We start from the raw sequence: 18,956 nt of genomic DNA, 5'->3' as shown, positions 1-18,956 counted from the left end.
CCTGATGGCAAAGGCAAAAAAGCTTTCTTTTTAATCACCTCAAACATTTGTTTGAGCATGCTTAATGCTAGTGTTTCCAGGACGCTAGTGGGAATGTTGCTCCAAGTGGTGAAGATGGCTTCACGGAGGGCATCCACTGTCTGGAACTGGTGTCCATTTTTGTAAACTTCCCTTGCCATCCAACCCCAAATGTTCTCAATTGGATTTAGATCAGGGGAACAGCCTTCAGTCATGAGGGATGCCCCCTGCAACATCTCCACATAGCCAGCTGCCGTTTGACGCCTCTGCACAAGCTGAAGCTTCATTGTTCCATTGAAGGAAAAAGTCCCCCAGATCATGATGGCGCCCCCTCCACTGTGCCGTGTAGAAAACATCTGAGGTGGGATCTCCTTGTCATGCCAGTAACATTGGAAGCAATCAGGACCGTCAAGGTAAAACTTTTTCTCATCAGAGAATAAAACTTTCTTCCACCTTTCAATGTCCCATGTTTGGTGCTCTCATGCAAACTCCAAATGGGCAATTTTGTGCCGTTGAAGGAGACGAGGCCTTTGAAGACGTTTTTGTTCTTAAAACTTTTCTCTCGCAGATGCCATCTGATGGTTATGGGACTGCAGTTGGCACCAGTGACAAGCTTAATTTGGGCCAAGGATCGTCCCGTGTGTTGACAGACAGCCAATTGGATCCTCCGGCTCAGGGCCGGTGAAATTTTTTTGGGTCTACCACTTGACTTTTTTCTTCCATAATCCTCAGGATCTTTTAAGAAGTTTAAAATGACTGTCTTACTGCGCCCAACCTCAGCAGCATTGGCACACTGCGAGAGGCCTTGCTTATGCAGCTCAACAATCCGACTGCGTTCAAAGAGAGAAAGATTTTTTGCCTGTTCCATCAGGAGGTCATGACAGTGTGGATACCTAACAGAAAATGAGACTGAATCCACATTTTTGCGAAGATTTGGGCTTTTAAAGGCAATTGTCTTACTCAATTTTTTTTTGTCTCACTCTCATTTCTTCTTTTTGCATTTTGAAGCTCTACTTAGAACCTTCTTAAGATCCAACAGTGCAAAATGTAAATTCTTGCAATTTCTCAACTGGTCTTAAGATTTTGATCAGGAGTATACTAATGATGCTACAGAAGGATCACATATGAAAAACACCTTTTAAGTACACCAGCTATTTGGTGCCAGTTATCCTGCTTCATTCAAACCTTATTTGAAGAGATACATCTTTTATTAGCCTTATGTGATTAATACGTTTTATATGGGTGAATTTCACTAACATATTCATAGGGCTTGTATATGTGCAGTGATGATGAGATGATTTAAATGTTTTAAATGATTTAAATGTTTTTTTTTCCACTGGGTTCATGTCTCTAGGTTTTGAAATAATGTTAGGGCAATAAGCTTTCACAAACCTGCATCTGCTTGAAAAATTATTTAATCTCTGCCAGAGGTTTTTTTTTTTTTTTTTTTTAAACTCCACACTGTACCTGAGATGAAACCCTTTGACTTCCTCTAAGTCGCTGTCCCTGTACATCATGGTAATTCTAAAGTCTTATCCTAATTAGTGTATTGTGTAAGATGATTGTATTGGTGTGGTTTGTTTTTTCAGTGGAGACCCAGATGCTCTGACAAATTACCCAGAACCCCTTAGGGTCCTGGAGGCAATGGTGACTGCTGTGCACAACAATGTGCAGACTGGGTAGGTTATAAACACACTCACACACACCATACATGCAAAGATCTGTCAACTATGTTCATTCTCTAACCCCTAATACTAACTTTAACTCTCATCACTACATGCTGAACATTAAAGACCCCATGAAATTAACTCTTACAAACCAGCAACCATCAAACCAGCAGGTTTGCTGGTTGCTGGTCTTGCAAACCAGCAGGATATCAGTTTGGGAGAGAAACACAATTTTATATGAAGGGATAGGTAGAGGACAGAGGATGTTTTAAGATTTGTTAAAGTTTTATTGGTTGAAATTTTAATTCACACCCACTAGTGTAGGATGATGTCAACATTTATGATCCTCTGTTTTACAGAGGTCATGTGAGATCATTTCATGGGGACTTTAACCCTTGCCCTAATGTAAACCTAAATCGGTGCGAACGTAAACAAAGGAGGGGGAAGAGAGCCGGGATCCACGCTAGGCTAAAGGCTAACCGCTCTCGACCAGCAGGACCGTCATTCTTGCTCGCTAATGTTCGTTCCCTCGACAACAAGCTCGACGAGCTACGCTTGCTAAGAGACACCCGCAGGAGAGAGACTGCTGTGTGCTGGCTTTTGCGGAGACATGGCTCCATGGAAACATCCCACCCCTGCAGGAGTAGAGCACTGAACATTGTCAGAGACCCTCTCACCCGCTCCACAAATACTTTGAATTTGTACTTTGAATTTTCAAACGGTGAAAAGCAAAACCGCCAGAATTTGCAACAGCTTCCTCCCACAAGCTGTTAGACTTTTAAACTGCTGACTTTACCATCACTCGGGGATCCCAAGTGAGAAACACTATCTCGTTTTGTGTGCACTATTGCTGTATGTGTAGCTTAATGACAATAAGGCTTGATTTGATTTGATTTGATTTGATTTGATTTGATTTGATTTGATATTCTGACACACTGGGTGGCGCAACCTTTACTCGATTCAAGGAAGTGGGGGACTTGCAGGGGCAAATGTTATTGCGGGTTCGCGATGCGTGCTAGATAGTTGCAGCCACAAAATGTCGAGAAGTTGCCCAGAAATACTCAGAGAAGCAGCAACTTTAACTGGAGAGGCTCTCAGCAAAACTCCTCCGGCTCCAGCAGACTTCCAGGCTTCAGACCTAAGCAATCGATTAGGCTAGATTCGCATTAGTCCCGCCCGCTGACTTTGATGGGTGACTTTGACAGATAAAATTAATTCATGAAGCACTGCAACACCAGTCCATGAGATAATTAATTAAATAGTGAAATAATTATATTTATGTTTTTACATTAGATGAGCTGGTATTTTAATGAATAAATGACACATTTAATGACACATTTATTTATTTAATTCCCATTTTAATTAATTAATGACACTTTTAAGTATTTATTTAAAGATGTATTTATTTATTTCATTCTGTCCCTTTTAGTTCTCCATATTACTTATGTACAGTCTTTGGTTTTTGCCTATTCTAAAATTGTGTCCTTGCTGTCTTAAACAATGTGTGTGTTATCAAAGATGCTCCTGATTGGCTGCTTAACAGACAGCAGCAATCCAAGCTCTGTTTCTCTGCTGCCTTGATTGAGCAGTATGATTACCACATGCTGATGCATAGCAGGCATGAAACCACCAAAAAAAACAAGAGAAGGCAGAAAAAATATTTGAATAATAACATGTTTCTAAATTGAAACATTAAATCTGCCTGTCTGTTCATTTAATGCTTCACACAGAACTTGATTCCACACACACAAAACAGGGAAAAAATGGGTAGTGTGACATAGTTCTTTGAAAAATGCAAAATATTTTAGCTGATTTTTTTTTTTTTTTTTTTTTTAAGAAGATCATTGGCAGCTAAATTTATGGTGTTTACCAGCCAAAAAGTTAATTTAGGCCACTGTCTCTGTGCAGTAAGCCAAAGGTTTTGGCGCGTAACCTTCACCTTGCCCTTTCTCCCTCTGTCAGTGACAACATGGTAACATCAGACGACCTGCTGGTGTGGTTGCGTCCGTTCTGCAGTGATGTGGCCCTGCCGGTGCGGCCTCGCATCGATGTCCTGCAGATCCTGGAGAGCAATTTCAGTCTCAGAGACAGCGATTCTCGCCTCCTGCTCCTCTACAGAACCCAGGCTGTCCTGAAAGACAGAAAGGTAACACGCACATCCCCAAGCACTTCTGACTCGTCTATTTTACTACAAGAGTACCAATTTCCTTATTGTTATGCGTGCATTCCTTGACGAATTACTGTAATCTCAAGCACTCAAATGGTAGAACAGTGGCAGCTGATCTCAAACAGGCTATGAGTGTCTTGTTTTTGTGTTCTCCTTTTTTCTTTTTTTTTTTTTCTCTCCAAGGTCATTGCATCAAGTGTTATGCATTAAATATTGAACATTTAATAGTTTTTTTCTATAAATATATCTCTGGATTATGAAAGTGCTGTGTCTTCTCTTCAGCACCTGTGGTTGCTGAATGTTCTTCGGGGATTGTGTAAGCCTGTTTAAACTTGTAATATTGTGTCCATACAATGACCACTATGTGTACTGCATCTTTTACAAATTAGATGTTGGGGTAAACAACAAAGATTGATCAGATATTGTGATATAGCACAATAAGTAAGTAATAATAAGTGTTATCTTTTCCTGTTTTTAAAAGTTGCATCAAAAGTTGCATTGTAAAAGGATGCAATTTTCTGAACTTACTGTACTAGCTGCTCTATTATTTAACTCTACATGTTTGGTCATCATGTCTACATTATTAATGTAGACATGACTAGAATTAGAATTAGAAACCTTTATTGGCAAGCTGCCAGCTTGCCATTGCAGAAAAAGCAGGGGGTGCTGCAGCACCCTCAGCACCCCCACTTCCCGCGCCGGTGATTGTGTATGTATGTTAAGAGATTGTATGGCCTTGGGGAAGAAACTGTTTAAGAGTCTGTTGGTGTGTGTTTTCATTGACCTGTATTGGCTCCCTGAGGGCAGGGGGGCGATCAGGTGGTGTCCGGGATGAGAAGAGTCTTTTGTGATGTTTTTTGCTCTGCAGAGGTAGCGGGTGTCAGCGATGACCTCTAGCGAAGGAAGAGGGCAGCCGATGATTTTTTCCGCAGACCAAGCATTGTTTATCAAACCATATTGTGAAAATACTTTGTGAAAGCACCAATAGTTATCCCTACAATATTGTCTCAATACTGATGTCAAGTAGGGTTGGGAATCTCTGGCATGAGGCCGATTCGATACATATCTAGATACATGGGTTACGATTCGATTAAAAAACGATATTTTTTTTATACAGAACGATTCAATACGGTTTAAGACTGATACAATGCGATACGGTGTAAAAACAATACAATAGTTAACATTTGTTGATGTAGACCGGGCATCACCAAATGGCGGACCGCGGTCCAGGCACAGACCCAGTGACGGTTCTGTCCGGACCCGTGACAATTCTAATATTGTTAAATAAATCATTCGTTGTTATTTTTTCTCTGACCGTAGTGGCTACAGACTGCATGCGCTGCTAATCTAGCTAATGGGGCTTTCACATAGCGCACGCATGGTGCAGACCTCGGCCTGCGCAGCCATTCTTTGTGTCTGTGATCGCGGGGTGCAAGGCTGCACCGGTCCGTGCAGAGCTGGCTGGCGCCGGTGCCTTTGTGCGCTGTGCCCAAGTTGAAAATGGTTTACCTTGGGCACAGCACCCTGTGACGACACCTCGGCGCGTCCAATAGGAGAGAATATTGGAAACAGAAAAAAAATTGGGCGGATTTTGGCAGAACGGCAAAACACCAGTGGAGGAAAGCATCACTGTGGCTGTCTGTCTGTGTGCAGAGCTGTGGGACACCAGACCACAGTCCTACCATCTCATTAAAAAAGCCCAAGTATGCAGAGAGATATCCAACAATTTGGGAATACCAGTTGTGTTTAAAAACTGGCACAGACACATGATGTTTTTGCTTTCCACAATGGGCAAGATTTTTTTTTCTTTTTTTCTGCAATCAAAGACCAATACTGTTGTAAACTGAAGCAAATGATTTACTACACTGACAGGAGGTGTATGTATTTAGAAATCTGGATGACTGACATCATGAGATATGCACTACTCTTGCAAAGACAACGCAGTATGGTCATACATTTATCATGCGTGTGCGCGCTGCTCTGCACCCGTCGGTGTTGTACCCAGCGCAGAGTGCGGCCCAAACCGCACGCTGTGTGAAAGCTCCTGAATACAACAGGAGCGTCATCAATAGCCAAGCCAGTCATATCGATTGTTTACCTTTCAGCACCAGAGAATAGCGGAAGAGAGGAGATGAGACAAGAAAATGGCTTGCTCCAAAATGAGAAAAGTAGATAGTGAAAACCGAACTTTTAAAGATGAATGGACAGGCCAATACATGTTCATTCTAACTGCATCCACTTCTAAACCATTGTGTCTCATATGTTGTGAATCAATAATCAACAATCAATAATGTCTAAATTTTAGACATTGTAAGATTCGGACCTTTGCTGGGAGGAAATTTTAGTAACTGGACCTCTTTGAATTTTAATTGAATACCCCTGCTGTAAGTTTTGGGTTGGGAATATTACGTTACGGAGCATGCACGAGAGTTGTTTTGTGAGCTCTCACGTTGTTTCAGAGATGAAAACTGTAAAGCCTCAGGCACCCAGCTCCTAGTCTCGCAATATCTGATCCACAACTCTATAATCTATTCATGGATTCATGGCTGATTCGTATCGATTGAGGAGTCTGCTACCGACACAGCCGCATCTCTCGCCTGTAAAAGCAGTTATCCAGTCATATCGGTTTATCGTTCCCAACCCTAATATCAAGGTATTCCATCAAAAATATGAGGATAATTATTTAGTTATTTTGGCCAGCCCTGCCAATATCATTGTACACCCACACACACCCATACATAAAGTCTTATTTCAAGACATAGCTTCTACAATTCCCTTTTCATCCACACAATTTTCCCCCTACACATGCACACACACCCTACAGGAGTTTCCTTGAAACTGTCTTTTCAGAAAAGGGATTCAGAATCTCTTTCCAGCTGCCACCACTGATTTTCTGTACCCAGGCATGCTTAAATGACATTGATGACATTGAATACACACACACACACACACACACACACACACACACGTTTGGTTAAAATAGACTGATATGACCTTGATATGTGAGTGTTCAAGCTCTAACACAAGATAGAGCAAGGCATGGAGGCATATGTACTGCTGTAAGAAGGGATGAAAAAAGAGGAGAAAATGACTGAGGAGGGCAGGAAAGGGGGGAATGGTATGATTTAGGGGGAAGTAAATAGAGGGAGAATTCACTAGAAATAGGACAATGATGAAGCACAGGGATAGATGAATTGATGGAGGAACAGTGTGTCTGCTCTCTGTCATTCTCCTTCATTGATTCCACGGTGAAACATCTGAATGGTGACATTTATGGCCTTTTTATGGAACACTATGTACTTTGTGGAGGAAAAAGACAGGCTTGTCCATGCTTAGAGGGCTAGTTTCCCTGTGTGTGCATATGCATGTACATGTAAATGAGTCAAAAGTGTCTTTATATAGTATTTTCAAAATGACTTCCATCTCTTTCAGATCATCCAAAAGGACTTTAGACGCCTAGCCATAACCCTAACCCTAACCCTAAGACCCTGGTGGCTTTTTTCTTTATAAACTGTAAAATCAGTTCTATTTCGTCCCTTCTGACTGCCAGAGGCGGTGCTTTAAGCACTGAATAGTCCCTTTGCGCATGCGCAGTTCAAGTATGTATACCAAAAAAGTCACCTGTGGCACCTTGATGACCCGGAAAGGGTAAAAGTTCCGGGGCCAACCAGCACATCATTTCCTGTTTTCTTCTCGCGTGTGAGTTGCAAGCAGTAGTAGCTCAGGCTAAGCACCTTTATTCTAAAAATATAATTTACCATTGCTGGTAGCCCTGTGATCTTTATAGATCGGAGCTGCAGAGCATTCGCCCTCCAAGGGCTGCAACGAAACCACATTCCTATTCGGGATTGTTTGCCGGTTTGTTGTGTTTCTTCACTCACAACCGGATTCAAGGTATGTTTGTTTGATTTATATTTATATTGCTACATTGTTGGTGAGGCTGGCGTGTGCGCTTTGCCCCCCAGTATTGCATACTTGCAAAAATATAAGCTTATTACCGAATTAATTTTGCTTCGGTCGTTGTTTTGATTGTTATATAATTTGTTGGTGACGGCAGCATTTGCGCTTTCCGCTCCCATTGTAAGCTTATTTCGTTCCATAATATAGTTTTATTATTATCAAAGAGGGAATTCGCCGAAATCTTTTGCTTCGGGTGTCTTTTGTTTATCATTGAACAGTTTTTGTTGGTGAAGGCAGCGTTTGCGCAGCCCACTCCCACTTGTTGATAACTGTTTGTTGCGCACTGTTGCGCTGTGATTAGTTTATTGTGACTACGACGGTGAACGTCTAGCAGCAGTGAGGGCAGCATCTGCGCTCTCATATTAGCTTCCCTCTGGACGCCTTGTAGCAGTGAAGGTTGTGTTCTCGCTCCCGCATCTGCTACAGGCTCACTACCACCCTAGATGCTTGCGGCAGTGACGGCAGCGTCTATGCTCCCCTCTCTTGTTATGAGCCAGCTTCCTGCCGGTTGCATTGTAGCAGTGAGTGCAGGTTGTGTGTACGCATCCTTCCCTCAGCTTAGGTGGTTGGACCAGAGCTCCGATGATGGAGAATATACGTTATTGTGTTGATTGTGGGACTGTTCTGCCGGAAGATGACGGCCACGACCTCTGTCCGGTGTGCCTCGGCCCAGACCACCTTCTAGAAGGACTCTCTGACAATGCCTGCATGAACTGCAGCTGTATGTCTTTTGCATCAAGGGCTGCTAGGTTGGCTCAGGTAGACCATTCAACAGGTGGAGACGACCTCCCACCATCTGGCAAGTTGCCCCCAGCCCAATCTACTCGTTCGAAGCGCTGGAGAGAGGTATCAGTTGCAGCTGCTCCAACTGAAAAGAAAAGGAAGTCGGATAGCAAGCTTGCTTTAGTAGACACAGAGATGTCATTACAGACCCCATATATGCCCTCGCTGCTTCCAGAGGAGGATGTACTCTCTCTTGCAGCCTCAACCACTGACTTTGGTATGCAAGAGGATGAACACTCCCATGCTTCAGAACTGGGTTCCCGTTCTTCAATACAAAGCCCACAGAGTATGTTTGGGGAGTCGGACACCTCCATGTCAGACATACTATGCAAGGCCGTGGATCGCCTACAGGTACAGATCCCACAGCCAGCCCAAGCAACTCCAGGAACTGCATGCATGTTGGCGAAACACTGGAGCCTGTTCTCATGTCACTTCTGATGGCCGGGCACTGGCGGCTATTCATGATGCTGCAGCGGTTGGCCTCAACCGGATGCCTTCCATTGAACCAACTATTGCGTCCCTCATTGTGTCTCCCGATGAAGCAATGCGGGCAGCTGCCAGATGTCCTGGACCTCAGTGCCGGGTCACAGATGACCTGATATCAAGGGCATATAATGCCGGGGCACGGGCTGGTCGCATTGGTAATTCGCTTTCCCATCTTTTGCTGGCCCTGTCCGCATCGCTACAGGACAGCAGTGCTGATGACTCCACAGCCAACTTCAATGATGCGTCATTACAGGTGTTTGCCTTAATGTCGAGGGAACTGGGAAGGTTGATGTCATTCTTGCAAGTGTGGCTTGCGCAGGCACCCTTGACGGAGGCATGCAGGAGGGCCCTCTGTGACGTTCCGGTGGAGCCCGGGGAGATGTTTGGCTCAGCCACTCAGGAGATGCTGGAGCGCACACTGAAGGCTCATCAGACTGGGGAAGAGTTCTCAACCCTGTTTAGAAGCATGTCTCCCCCCAACAGGCCCAGCAGGCCCAGGGTCTCCATGTCCCGACCCTCGACCTCTTCCCGAGTTCGCTTACCGTCACCGACTGACTCCAGTCTGCGCCGTAGTCCTCGTCGTGCCACTCAGAGGCCATCCAGGGATTCCCGCACGACAACCCATTGGTCCTCTGCATGACGGACCCTTGGGTGATTGCCACCTTAACCCACGGGTACAAGCTTCAATTCCAACGCTGGCCCCCTGCCTCCAGCTGGGTGAAAATGACCACCATCAGCGACCCAGCAAAAGCTCAAGCGCTGGACCAGGAGTTATCTGCCCTCCTGGCTAAGGGCGCGATCGAGGCCGTAGACCCTCTGTAACAGCCCGGAGGATTCTACTCAACATACTTCCTCGTTACAAAGAAGACTGGATAAAAGAGGCTATAGAGATCAGGAAGCGGGCAAACGGCACCATCAACCGGGACGAGGGGCCATACACCCTCTCGCACACCTGGGATTCCGTGCTCCAAAGACCACCTAGGGAGAGGAGGACGTGTCATTTATCAGGGTTCAGCTGATAAATGACACGTCAGCAATACGTCGTATGACGCTTCTGAGGAAGACTGGAGACACAGTCGAAACTGTCAAGCCGGTATGAACAGCTCATTCTCTTCATTTGTCTGAATAGAAGAAAACATTTGTATATCGCAATAGAAGACAAAATGAACTTAATCAGTTAACTTAACTTAATCAAAGAAGGCCATAGCATATCCCAGCATGGATTGGGCGGAAGGCAGGGACACCCCCTGGATAGGTTGCCAGTCCATGTAAAAAGCTACAGACCATGCATGTTCAATTTCAGTGATTTTCACATTTTAACTTAATTTGATAATTTTCCTGGTTTCCTATCTGTTAGGAAAGTTCTCCAACCCTTGGGTTTATGAAAGTTTTTCAAAACCAATATGATAAACTGAAAAAATGCACAGTTAAGCTAAAAAAGTTAAGCTAAAAAACAAGACTTTTTCTATGTATGTGAAAAGCTGACTTTGTGGAGATGGTTTTCACAGGACAGTGATATAAATTATATTTTCAATATGCATTTAAATTTTTCAGGTGTGAAGCATTCTTCAACAAGTTAATCATGCAGTGATTAAGAGTGAAACTGATCATGTTGCTTGGCATAGTTTGTTGATGAAGTGAAATTTGCTTCGTCATTTTCAAAACTTGACTGTTTTCATGTGGAAACTACATTGTATGACAACAGGCACTGCTCTCTGCCTCCAAATTGCAATGCTCAAAAAGCTGGAATATACAGTAGTAACTTACTACTGTACTTACTAACTTACTACTTACCTTTTTTTTTTTTTTTTTTTTTTTTCAAATTTTCAAATTTCTAAAACAAAAGTTGTAAAGGGTTGTAAAGGGCATCATGTCAAGCCACAAAAACACCACAGTTTTACAGGAATAGTTGACAACAGCCAAAAGACAACCGTAACTATGAAAAGATAAATAATTTATAATTTCCGCGATCACGGAATTGCAGACAGAATCGCGGAATTAGCCAAATAAAATGGAATCTATTTTTAACGCGGAATATCGCAGAATACATAATTTGAATGAAATGCTGTTTTTTTGTGGAATATGAACGTACAGTATGTTTGGGGAAGATTACATGGAGGGAAGCAAATCTGGCTGGCCCAACCCCTCCAGTCGTGTCACCTGCACCTGCACCACCAAGAAAAAAAATTACAACAACTGCACCGGCACCGTACGAGTCCAAAAGGCAAAGAAAATTTCCAGGCTACAGCAGCGCACTGACATGGATTGTGTAACAAAGCGAAGAGTTGCCACTCCAGTCTATTTTCACTGGCTAACAGCAGCACACTGGCCTAGCTTGTCTATTCAGAGAAGCGATATCACTTCCGCTTATTTTTCAGTCTATGTTATCACATGCATACTACTGCTCTTTCATTGGTAGTTGAATTGTTAGGTCTGTTTGATAAGTAAATACAAAAACAAATAGTAATTTAACATATTGTTAAATTATTGGAGTCAAGCTTACTGGTAAACATCTACTCCTTCAAGATAATTTATTATGTTCTACAACTCATAAACATACACTAACATTACACACCGAGTGTTTGAGCAACATATCTCCTCTGTGCTACAAAAGATCTGTGGTAAAAAGTACTCCGTTGTTGTGGATGAGACCACTGATGCAAGAGACTGCAGCGTCCTAAACATCGTCATTTGTAATTTAATGTGAATAGCCTGTACGTACAATTGGTCAACACTCGGTTAACAATCTTTTAAGTTAAATGTGTGCATTCACTGACCCAACATCAACCCTCAGGTTAAATAGTTACTGATGCATCCTCTTGTCATTTTTGTTCAATCATTAAGAGCATATCATTTTCACCTTTTATTGCTATGACAACATAATTGTTAAATGAATACATAAAATGTTGTTTATTTGTTACCTCAATTAATTTAAGGTAATTTCTATTTCATTTGTGTGCATTTTAGTCATTAGCTTTTTAGTCATTAAGATTAAAAAACACACTCTTTTTTGGTAGTAAAATAAGAGTAAAAGGTAAAAAATGGAATTCCCCAAAATTAAAACGGAAAAAAACGGAATTTGGGAAAAAATAAAACAGATTTTATAGGGCCCTAGATAAAGGTGGGATACAGACACTGGCGAAGATAACGGACAGGCAGGTGAGCTTACATCAACAAAACATGATGGATCGTTAGTGGAAACAGGAACATCTTATAAAAGCATATCTGTAGAAACAGCTTTTAAGAAGATATTGAGGGAGGAATTTCCCAAGAATAAATGTAACTAGCAGTCCTAGTCACATGTGTGCCTGTGCAATTTATATGCTGTGTTGTATGCTTTCATGTGAATGTAATTTATCTGTGTGAGAGTGTTAGATGTTTCCATGTGCATGTTTGTATGTGTGGTAGTGCTCAGGTCCTTCCCTCTTCCCAGCATAACCTATCCTTGAATGGCTACTCATTAAGTCTCTTGACTGACTAATTAATGGCTCTATCTGGTTAATTAATGTGTAAATGTATGCGCACAGCTCTGGGCCATTGTCAGGGCAGGTAGACAGGTGTGTGGGCCCAGCCTCTTTAACTAATTGGGTGTTCTCCTGACATTTGGCAGGTTTTGACAACACACACAGACTCGCACATATACAGACACACATGCACTTTTACAAGCTCACATCTAAGGGATCAGTTAATTAATCTTGTAAAAGAGGTCCCGCTGTAAGAGCAAGACTAATTTCAGATGAAGGGATACTTTCTCCTGTCTTTCCCTACGGCAGAAAACAGGCCTTAAATGTGGGGGCAAGGTTTTCTTAGCCAAATGTCTTGTTGCTCAACTTTGATTAGTCCTAATTTTTTTTTTTTTTTTTTTTAATTACATGCACGTCCACATCTATGCACATCCACATTACACGCATTTGCAGCCAAGCATGCAGATTCAAACACACAGTAGTTCACAGACACACTTATACAGTGTGCCCTCTCTCTTTTACATGTATTAGATTTTGCCTCCTAATTGGAACATTGTCTTACTGTCCCCGCTGCCTGTTGCCCCGCCAACAGCAGTGGCAGAATAATTCTATTGACCAAGCTGGGACCACCATAGGCAGGACTGGGACCGGTTGCAGCATGTCAGTGCCCCAGGGCCACACCAGGGACATGGCAGTGCCCCTCCCTGACCTCATACCAGCTTACACCCAGAGAGAGGAGGAGAAATGGAGAGGAGAGGGAAGTCGCCTGCCTTGAAAGAAAAGCGTAGAATGAAGATTTGACAGAGAGACGACAGAAGGGAGGAGGGGGAATTGGGGGAAAGGAGTTGGTATTGTTCCCCTCTGTATCCCCAGTCCCTCAACTAATCAGCACAACTTCCTTCTGTTTCCCTAGGCATGACACACACACACACACACACACACACACACACACACACACACACACACACGCACACACACACACACACGCACACACACACACACACACACACACATTTTTCCAAATACATATACACATCCATACCTATCTTCCTTAGTTCTCCCTCACAGTGCATATATACATGTGCTCACTCACACACACACAAACATACAAACAGGCTGTTGCCTGCTGTGGTTTTCATGACAACTGGGCTGTCAAGCCACACAGTTTGTTAGAGGAAATGATGGCAGTTGTATGTTTAAGTTCAAGTTTCTCACATATTCCCTCGCTGTCTCTGTTTGCTGTTCTGACAGTCGTCTGATTAGTAATGTCTGTGATCAAAGGCAGCTGCAAATGAAAACTACACACGCACACTCACTCACGCACTCACAGCCATATGCATAGGATGGGCATCCATGCTTATAGATTAACACACACACTTACACATTCATGCACACACATACATAAATACCCACATTCTGTCTGTCTTAATTCAGGAAAGAGATGTAACCAAGTAACAAGGTTGAAGAAAATGCTGCTTTGATCTTTGAAATGAAGCTCTCATCTACCCCATCTGCTCCTGCTGTTATGCAGTGGATCAAGAAATATTCCCTCTCACTCTCTCTCTCACTCTCCCACTTTCTCTCTTGTCTCTCTCCCATGCAAAGTATGGAACTCTGCCTCTCTGTCTCTGCACTCCTTTCTTCTTCTCTCTCCCCAATATCAACAAAGTCAAACCTGTCCTGTTCTGTGTCCACTCCAGGGTGTTCGACCAAAAGAATCCTGGGTGGTACAAGCACCAAAATTATATTCTATATTATTTATCTTATCGGGTGATTGGTTAATTGGGCAATGAAGTTATGGCAACGGCGGCGCATACACATGCAGCAGCTGGTGGCCCCTTCCACTTTAACATGGCAAAGCGAAAAAGAATCAAGAGGGAACCACATTTTAATTTCATTATACAACCTGTTGTATAATGACCAATAAACATCCTTGTATCCTTGTATCTATGAGAACTTATAAAATAATTTATTAACTATACCCGTAAATGGAAGTATCCCCTTGAGCCTACCAGGGACACAGTATATAAGGCGCTAGTTTACATCTGTCTGGGTTGCTGTGAGGTCTCACTGCCTGTGCTGCTGCCATGTTTGTAGTGTATTGCTTTTTTTGTATGTTTGTTTTGGTGAATAAACACCACTGCTTTTTGGTACACCTCATCACTGCCTCGGTATCTTTTACTGCATCATTCAGCCGCTTATAGTCATTCTAACACGTGGTGTCAAGAAGCTTGGGCCCACCCTGCAGTAAGAGGGGGAAAGAAGAATGGACAAGAGGAGCCAGACGAGGGAGCTTGCTCATCAGCTGACCAAGGCACCATGGCAGAGCGTAAAGCAGAGGAGACACTGGAGGAGCTGGCAAGTCCTGTAAAACCCCTCATTCGATCTCAAGCATTGAGAGATCAACAGATGGAAAAAGGGTCATTGTCAAGAGTGGCGATAGAAAGTATGCAGCATCAATTCTTGCAAATACAGCAGCAAGTCAACACAATGAGAGATGAATACAGACAAGCATGTGAGACACAGGAGGAAGGCCAAGGGATGGTGATGGTAGTGAGGATGGTGACCATGATGATGATGATGATGATCTAGGTGAGATGACCAGCCAGATGAGTCAAGGCTTTAGACCACATAGGGAACCCCTTGCCCACAGGGAACCCAAACTGCTGCCATTATCTACTGAGGATGACATTGAACACTTCCTGGCCACATTTGGGAGAATGGCCCATGTATGTCGCTGGCCCAGAAATAGATGGGCTATTCGTCTGGTCCCCCTACTCACTGGTAAAGCTCATAGTGCCTATGTTCTGATGGACATTAACGACTCTGAAAACTATGACAAAGTCAAAGCAGCAATTCTGGAGAAATATGAAATTTCACCTGACACCTACCGAAGACCCTTCCGGTCCCTGCAGATTGAGCCTGGTGAGACTCCATGAAAGCTTTATGTTTGTCTGAAGGACCTGTTCTCTAAATGGGTCAAACCAGAATAACAAACTGTGGCAAAAATATCAGAGACTATTATCCTTGAGCAGTTCCCGAGGATGGTCCATTCATAGCTGGAAATCTGGATCAGAGAGCATGACCCCAAGACAGCAGAGGAAGCAGTTCGACTGGCAGAGGTCTTCACATCAGCAAGGACAGGGAGCTGAAATGCCAACTTCGACTGTGGGAAGCACCAAGCCCATTCAAATAAGTCCACTGGGGGTGAATGGGGGTCTGGTCAGCCACAGGAAAGAGGTTTTTCCACCAAAAGGCAGTTCACTTCGCAAGCACCAAGTTATGCTAAAGCCTCAAACTAGATTCTCCAAACAGGAAGTCAGGTGCTACCAGTGGTTTTGGCCACACCAAGCAATTTTGCCCAGCCCTTAATCACACCAAGCCCTCTCTTCTGTTTTCAGTTTCCAGACCAACCAGGATAGACACAGTGAGTGAACCAGGTAGCAGGTAAAGACCACGCTCTACAAATTAGAGAAGAAAAGAGAGACCCAACAAATTCCCTCCTGAGCATGCTCTTGGTGACAGTGGCAAGGTAAAACTCCCCTTTAACGGGAAGAACCTTCAGGTAGAACCACACTCAGGGTGGGCGGTCAACTACCTCTACCAGTTGGGAGGAAAGGGGAGAGAGAGAGAGAGACAAAGAGACAGAGACAGGGAGATAAGGACAAACTGGGACAAATGACAACAACAGAACAATAGAATAACCTGACAGGTAATCTAAATGGTAGTGACATAGGTAACACGCATCATCCAGCCTTCTCCTCTGCAGCTGGATGGCCTTCCAGGATGAGCAGGACAGTATGACCCACAAGACACAGAATAGAGGGAGCATGGTATGAAGTCCCCCGACAGTCTAGGCCTATAGCAACATAACTAAGGGCAAACCTGTGCTGGCCCTAACTATAAGCTTTGTCAAAGAGAAAAGATTTAAGTCTACTCTTAAAGGTAGAGGGAGAATCTGCCCTCCGAACCGAGACCGGAAGTTTGTTCAAAACTTGGACAAACATGGAGCCTGGTATTGGAAATATCTGCCTCCCATTCTAGTGTTAGAAATTTTGGGAACCACCAATAAACCTGCGTTTCGGGAGTGCAGTGCTCTGGCAGTGTAAAAAGGAACTATGAGCTCTTTCAGATAAGATGGTGCCTGCCCATTAAGAGCTTTATAGGTGAGGAGGAGAGTTTTAAATTATATTCTTGATTGTACAGGAAGCCAATGTAAAGAGGCCAATATTGGGGAAATATGATTTATGATCGAATATGAAAGGGGGAGCACAGCTCCCCTGGTGGTGACATGAGCTCCCCTGGCTGGAAACATTGTGAAGTTTTGGGGGAGCGGTGCCTGCTCGGTGCCTGCCAGTACCACACAGTGTGCGTGGCCACCCGGTCAGGTCTGCCGGATCTGGTTGATTATTATTATCAGTTGATTATTGATTGTGCAATGCCGCGATTCGCAGTTAATCGCGCTGCACGCATTAAACAGTTTTGCAGAAGCAAGAGGACGGCATGATTTACGTTGTATCCAAGCCTATACTCCACTAGGCTGTAGCCTAGTGGAGTATAGGCTACTGATTGATGATGATCAAATGTGCTCAAAATTATTTGCATATGTACAGTTGAATTTGCATTGAATCATGCAACATATTTGTTTCCACCAAAATGCAAAGTTGACTGTTTATATTTAAATTTTATTTCACACACTTGGGTATGGGGATGATGATTTTACAGTATGCTGGCATTGTGGCCTTTGGGTTAGAGGTGTGTCCTGAGTTCAGGACATTAGGGTTTCCATTTCCAAAATGGTGATAGTGATGTTGACATTCATTTTATTGATTATTGTTTATTTTTGCCCCATTCACCTTAAGTTAACAACAACAAAAATGAAATTTCTTAATTGCTGAAAAGTTTAAATTTCCATGCAACCTCATTCAAATTGATGACAAGAAAAAAAAAAAAACGAAAATTCCCCAGACGAATTTTCCTGGGAATTTTCGGAAAAATTGGAAAAAAAAGTGACAGCAAAAATCCTCTGAAAATTTCCAATATTCCAGAGCGAAAATTCCCACGGGAATATTCGAGAACTTTGCGGGAAATTTACCGGAAACTTTCCACCCCTTTGCAACACTAATATGGGAGTTAAAGGACAAATCCTCATCAAAAATAACTCTGAGGTTCCTTACCATGGAACTGGAGGCCAAGGTACTGTCGTCCAGAGTAGCTGTATCATTAGAAAATGATTCCCTAAGGTATTTAGGGCCAAACACGATAACTTCAGTTTAATAGAGTTTAATAGTAGAAAATTGCTGGCCATCCAGGCCTTTATATCCTTAAGGCAAGCTTGAAGTTTACTTAGCTGATGAGTTTCATCCGGCTTAACTGATGAGTTTCATCATTTACAGATAAGTACAGCTGAGTATCGTCTGCATAACAGTGGAAATTTACCGAGTGTTTCCGTTTAATATTACCTAAAGGAAGCATATAAGAGATGAATAGAGTAGGACCAAGCACAGAACCCTGTGGAACACCATATTTTACCTTCCCACAGGAGGAGGATTCGTTATTAACATGAACAAACTGATGTCGATCCTAAACCAGCTTAATGCAGTTCCTTTAATGCCAATTAATTGCTCTAATCTCTGTAATAGGATGTGATGGTCAATAGTTTCAAATGCTACACTGAGATCTAATGATACAAGTACAGAGAGAAATCCATTATCTGATGCAGTTAGGAGGTCATTAGTAACTCTAACCAGAGCTGTCTCTGTGCTATGGTGTGCTCTAAATCCTGACTGAAAGTTTTCAAATTGTTCATTGTGCATTGTGCAGTTAAAGCCAGACAGGTCTCTTACAGCTCTTTTCCAGGGTAGGCATACATAAAGAGGTCCTAACTGACTGTGGGATGAATTTTTTGCCCAAACTGTTTTTTGGTATACCAAGAGTGAAGGGCATTAAGACCACCCCTTACCACCCCCAGAAGGACGGGCTGGTGGAGCACTACAACCAGACACTAAAAAACATGCTGCGCAAATTTGTCTCCCAAACAGGTGCTGACTGGGACCAGTGGCTGCCATACCTATTGTTTGCCAATCGGGAAGTGCCACAAGTGTCAACAGGGTTTTCTCCCTTTGAACTGTTGTATGGGTTACCAGGTGAGAGGGCCATTGGACCTTTGGAAAGACTACTGGGAAAGTCCAAAGGCAGGAGGAGAAAATGTGGTGGCCTATGTGGTCAAAATGAGGGAAAGACTAGTGGAGATGACAGCGCTTACACATGAGAACATGAGGTGTGCTCAACAGAACCAGAAAGCCTGGTATGATCAGAAGGCCAGAGAAAGGATTTTCAATCCAGGCCAGCAAGTACTCTTACTGCTACCAACCAGTGACAGTAAGTTGCTTGCAAAATGGCAGGGACTTA

The 18,956-nt window shown here is 43.2% G+C and overlaps 1 protein-coding gene across 1 annotated transcript in view; it reads left to right on the top strand.

Annotated features, from left to right (window-relative positions):
- Positions 1-18,956, top strand: part of nbas (NBAS subunit of NRZ tethering complex) — a 409,584-nt gene that overhangs the window by 304,430 nt on the left and 86,198 nt on the right. Inside the window, 2 exon segments of the mRNA XM_030047740.1 lie at positions 1,608-1,697; positions 3,648-3,831. Coding sequence (XP_029903600.1) covers positions 1,608-1,697; positions 3,648-3,831 — 274 coding nt within the window.

Source organism: Myripristis murdjan, chromosome 24 (genome assembly GCF_902150065.1).
Source record: "Myripristis murdjan chromosome 24, fMyrMur1.1, whole genome shotgun sequence".
Taxonomy (NCBI): Eukaryota; Metazoa; Chordata; class Actinopteri; order Holocentriformes; family Holocentridae; genus Myripristis; species Myripristis murdjan.
The sequence above is the reverse complement of the archived record's forward strand: the minus strand, read 5'-3'. Positions and strand labels throughout refer to the sequence as shown.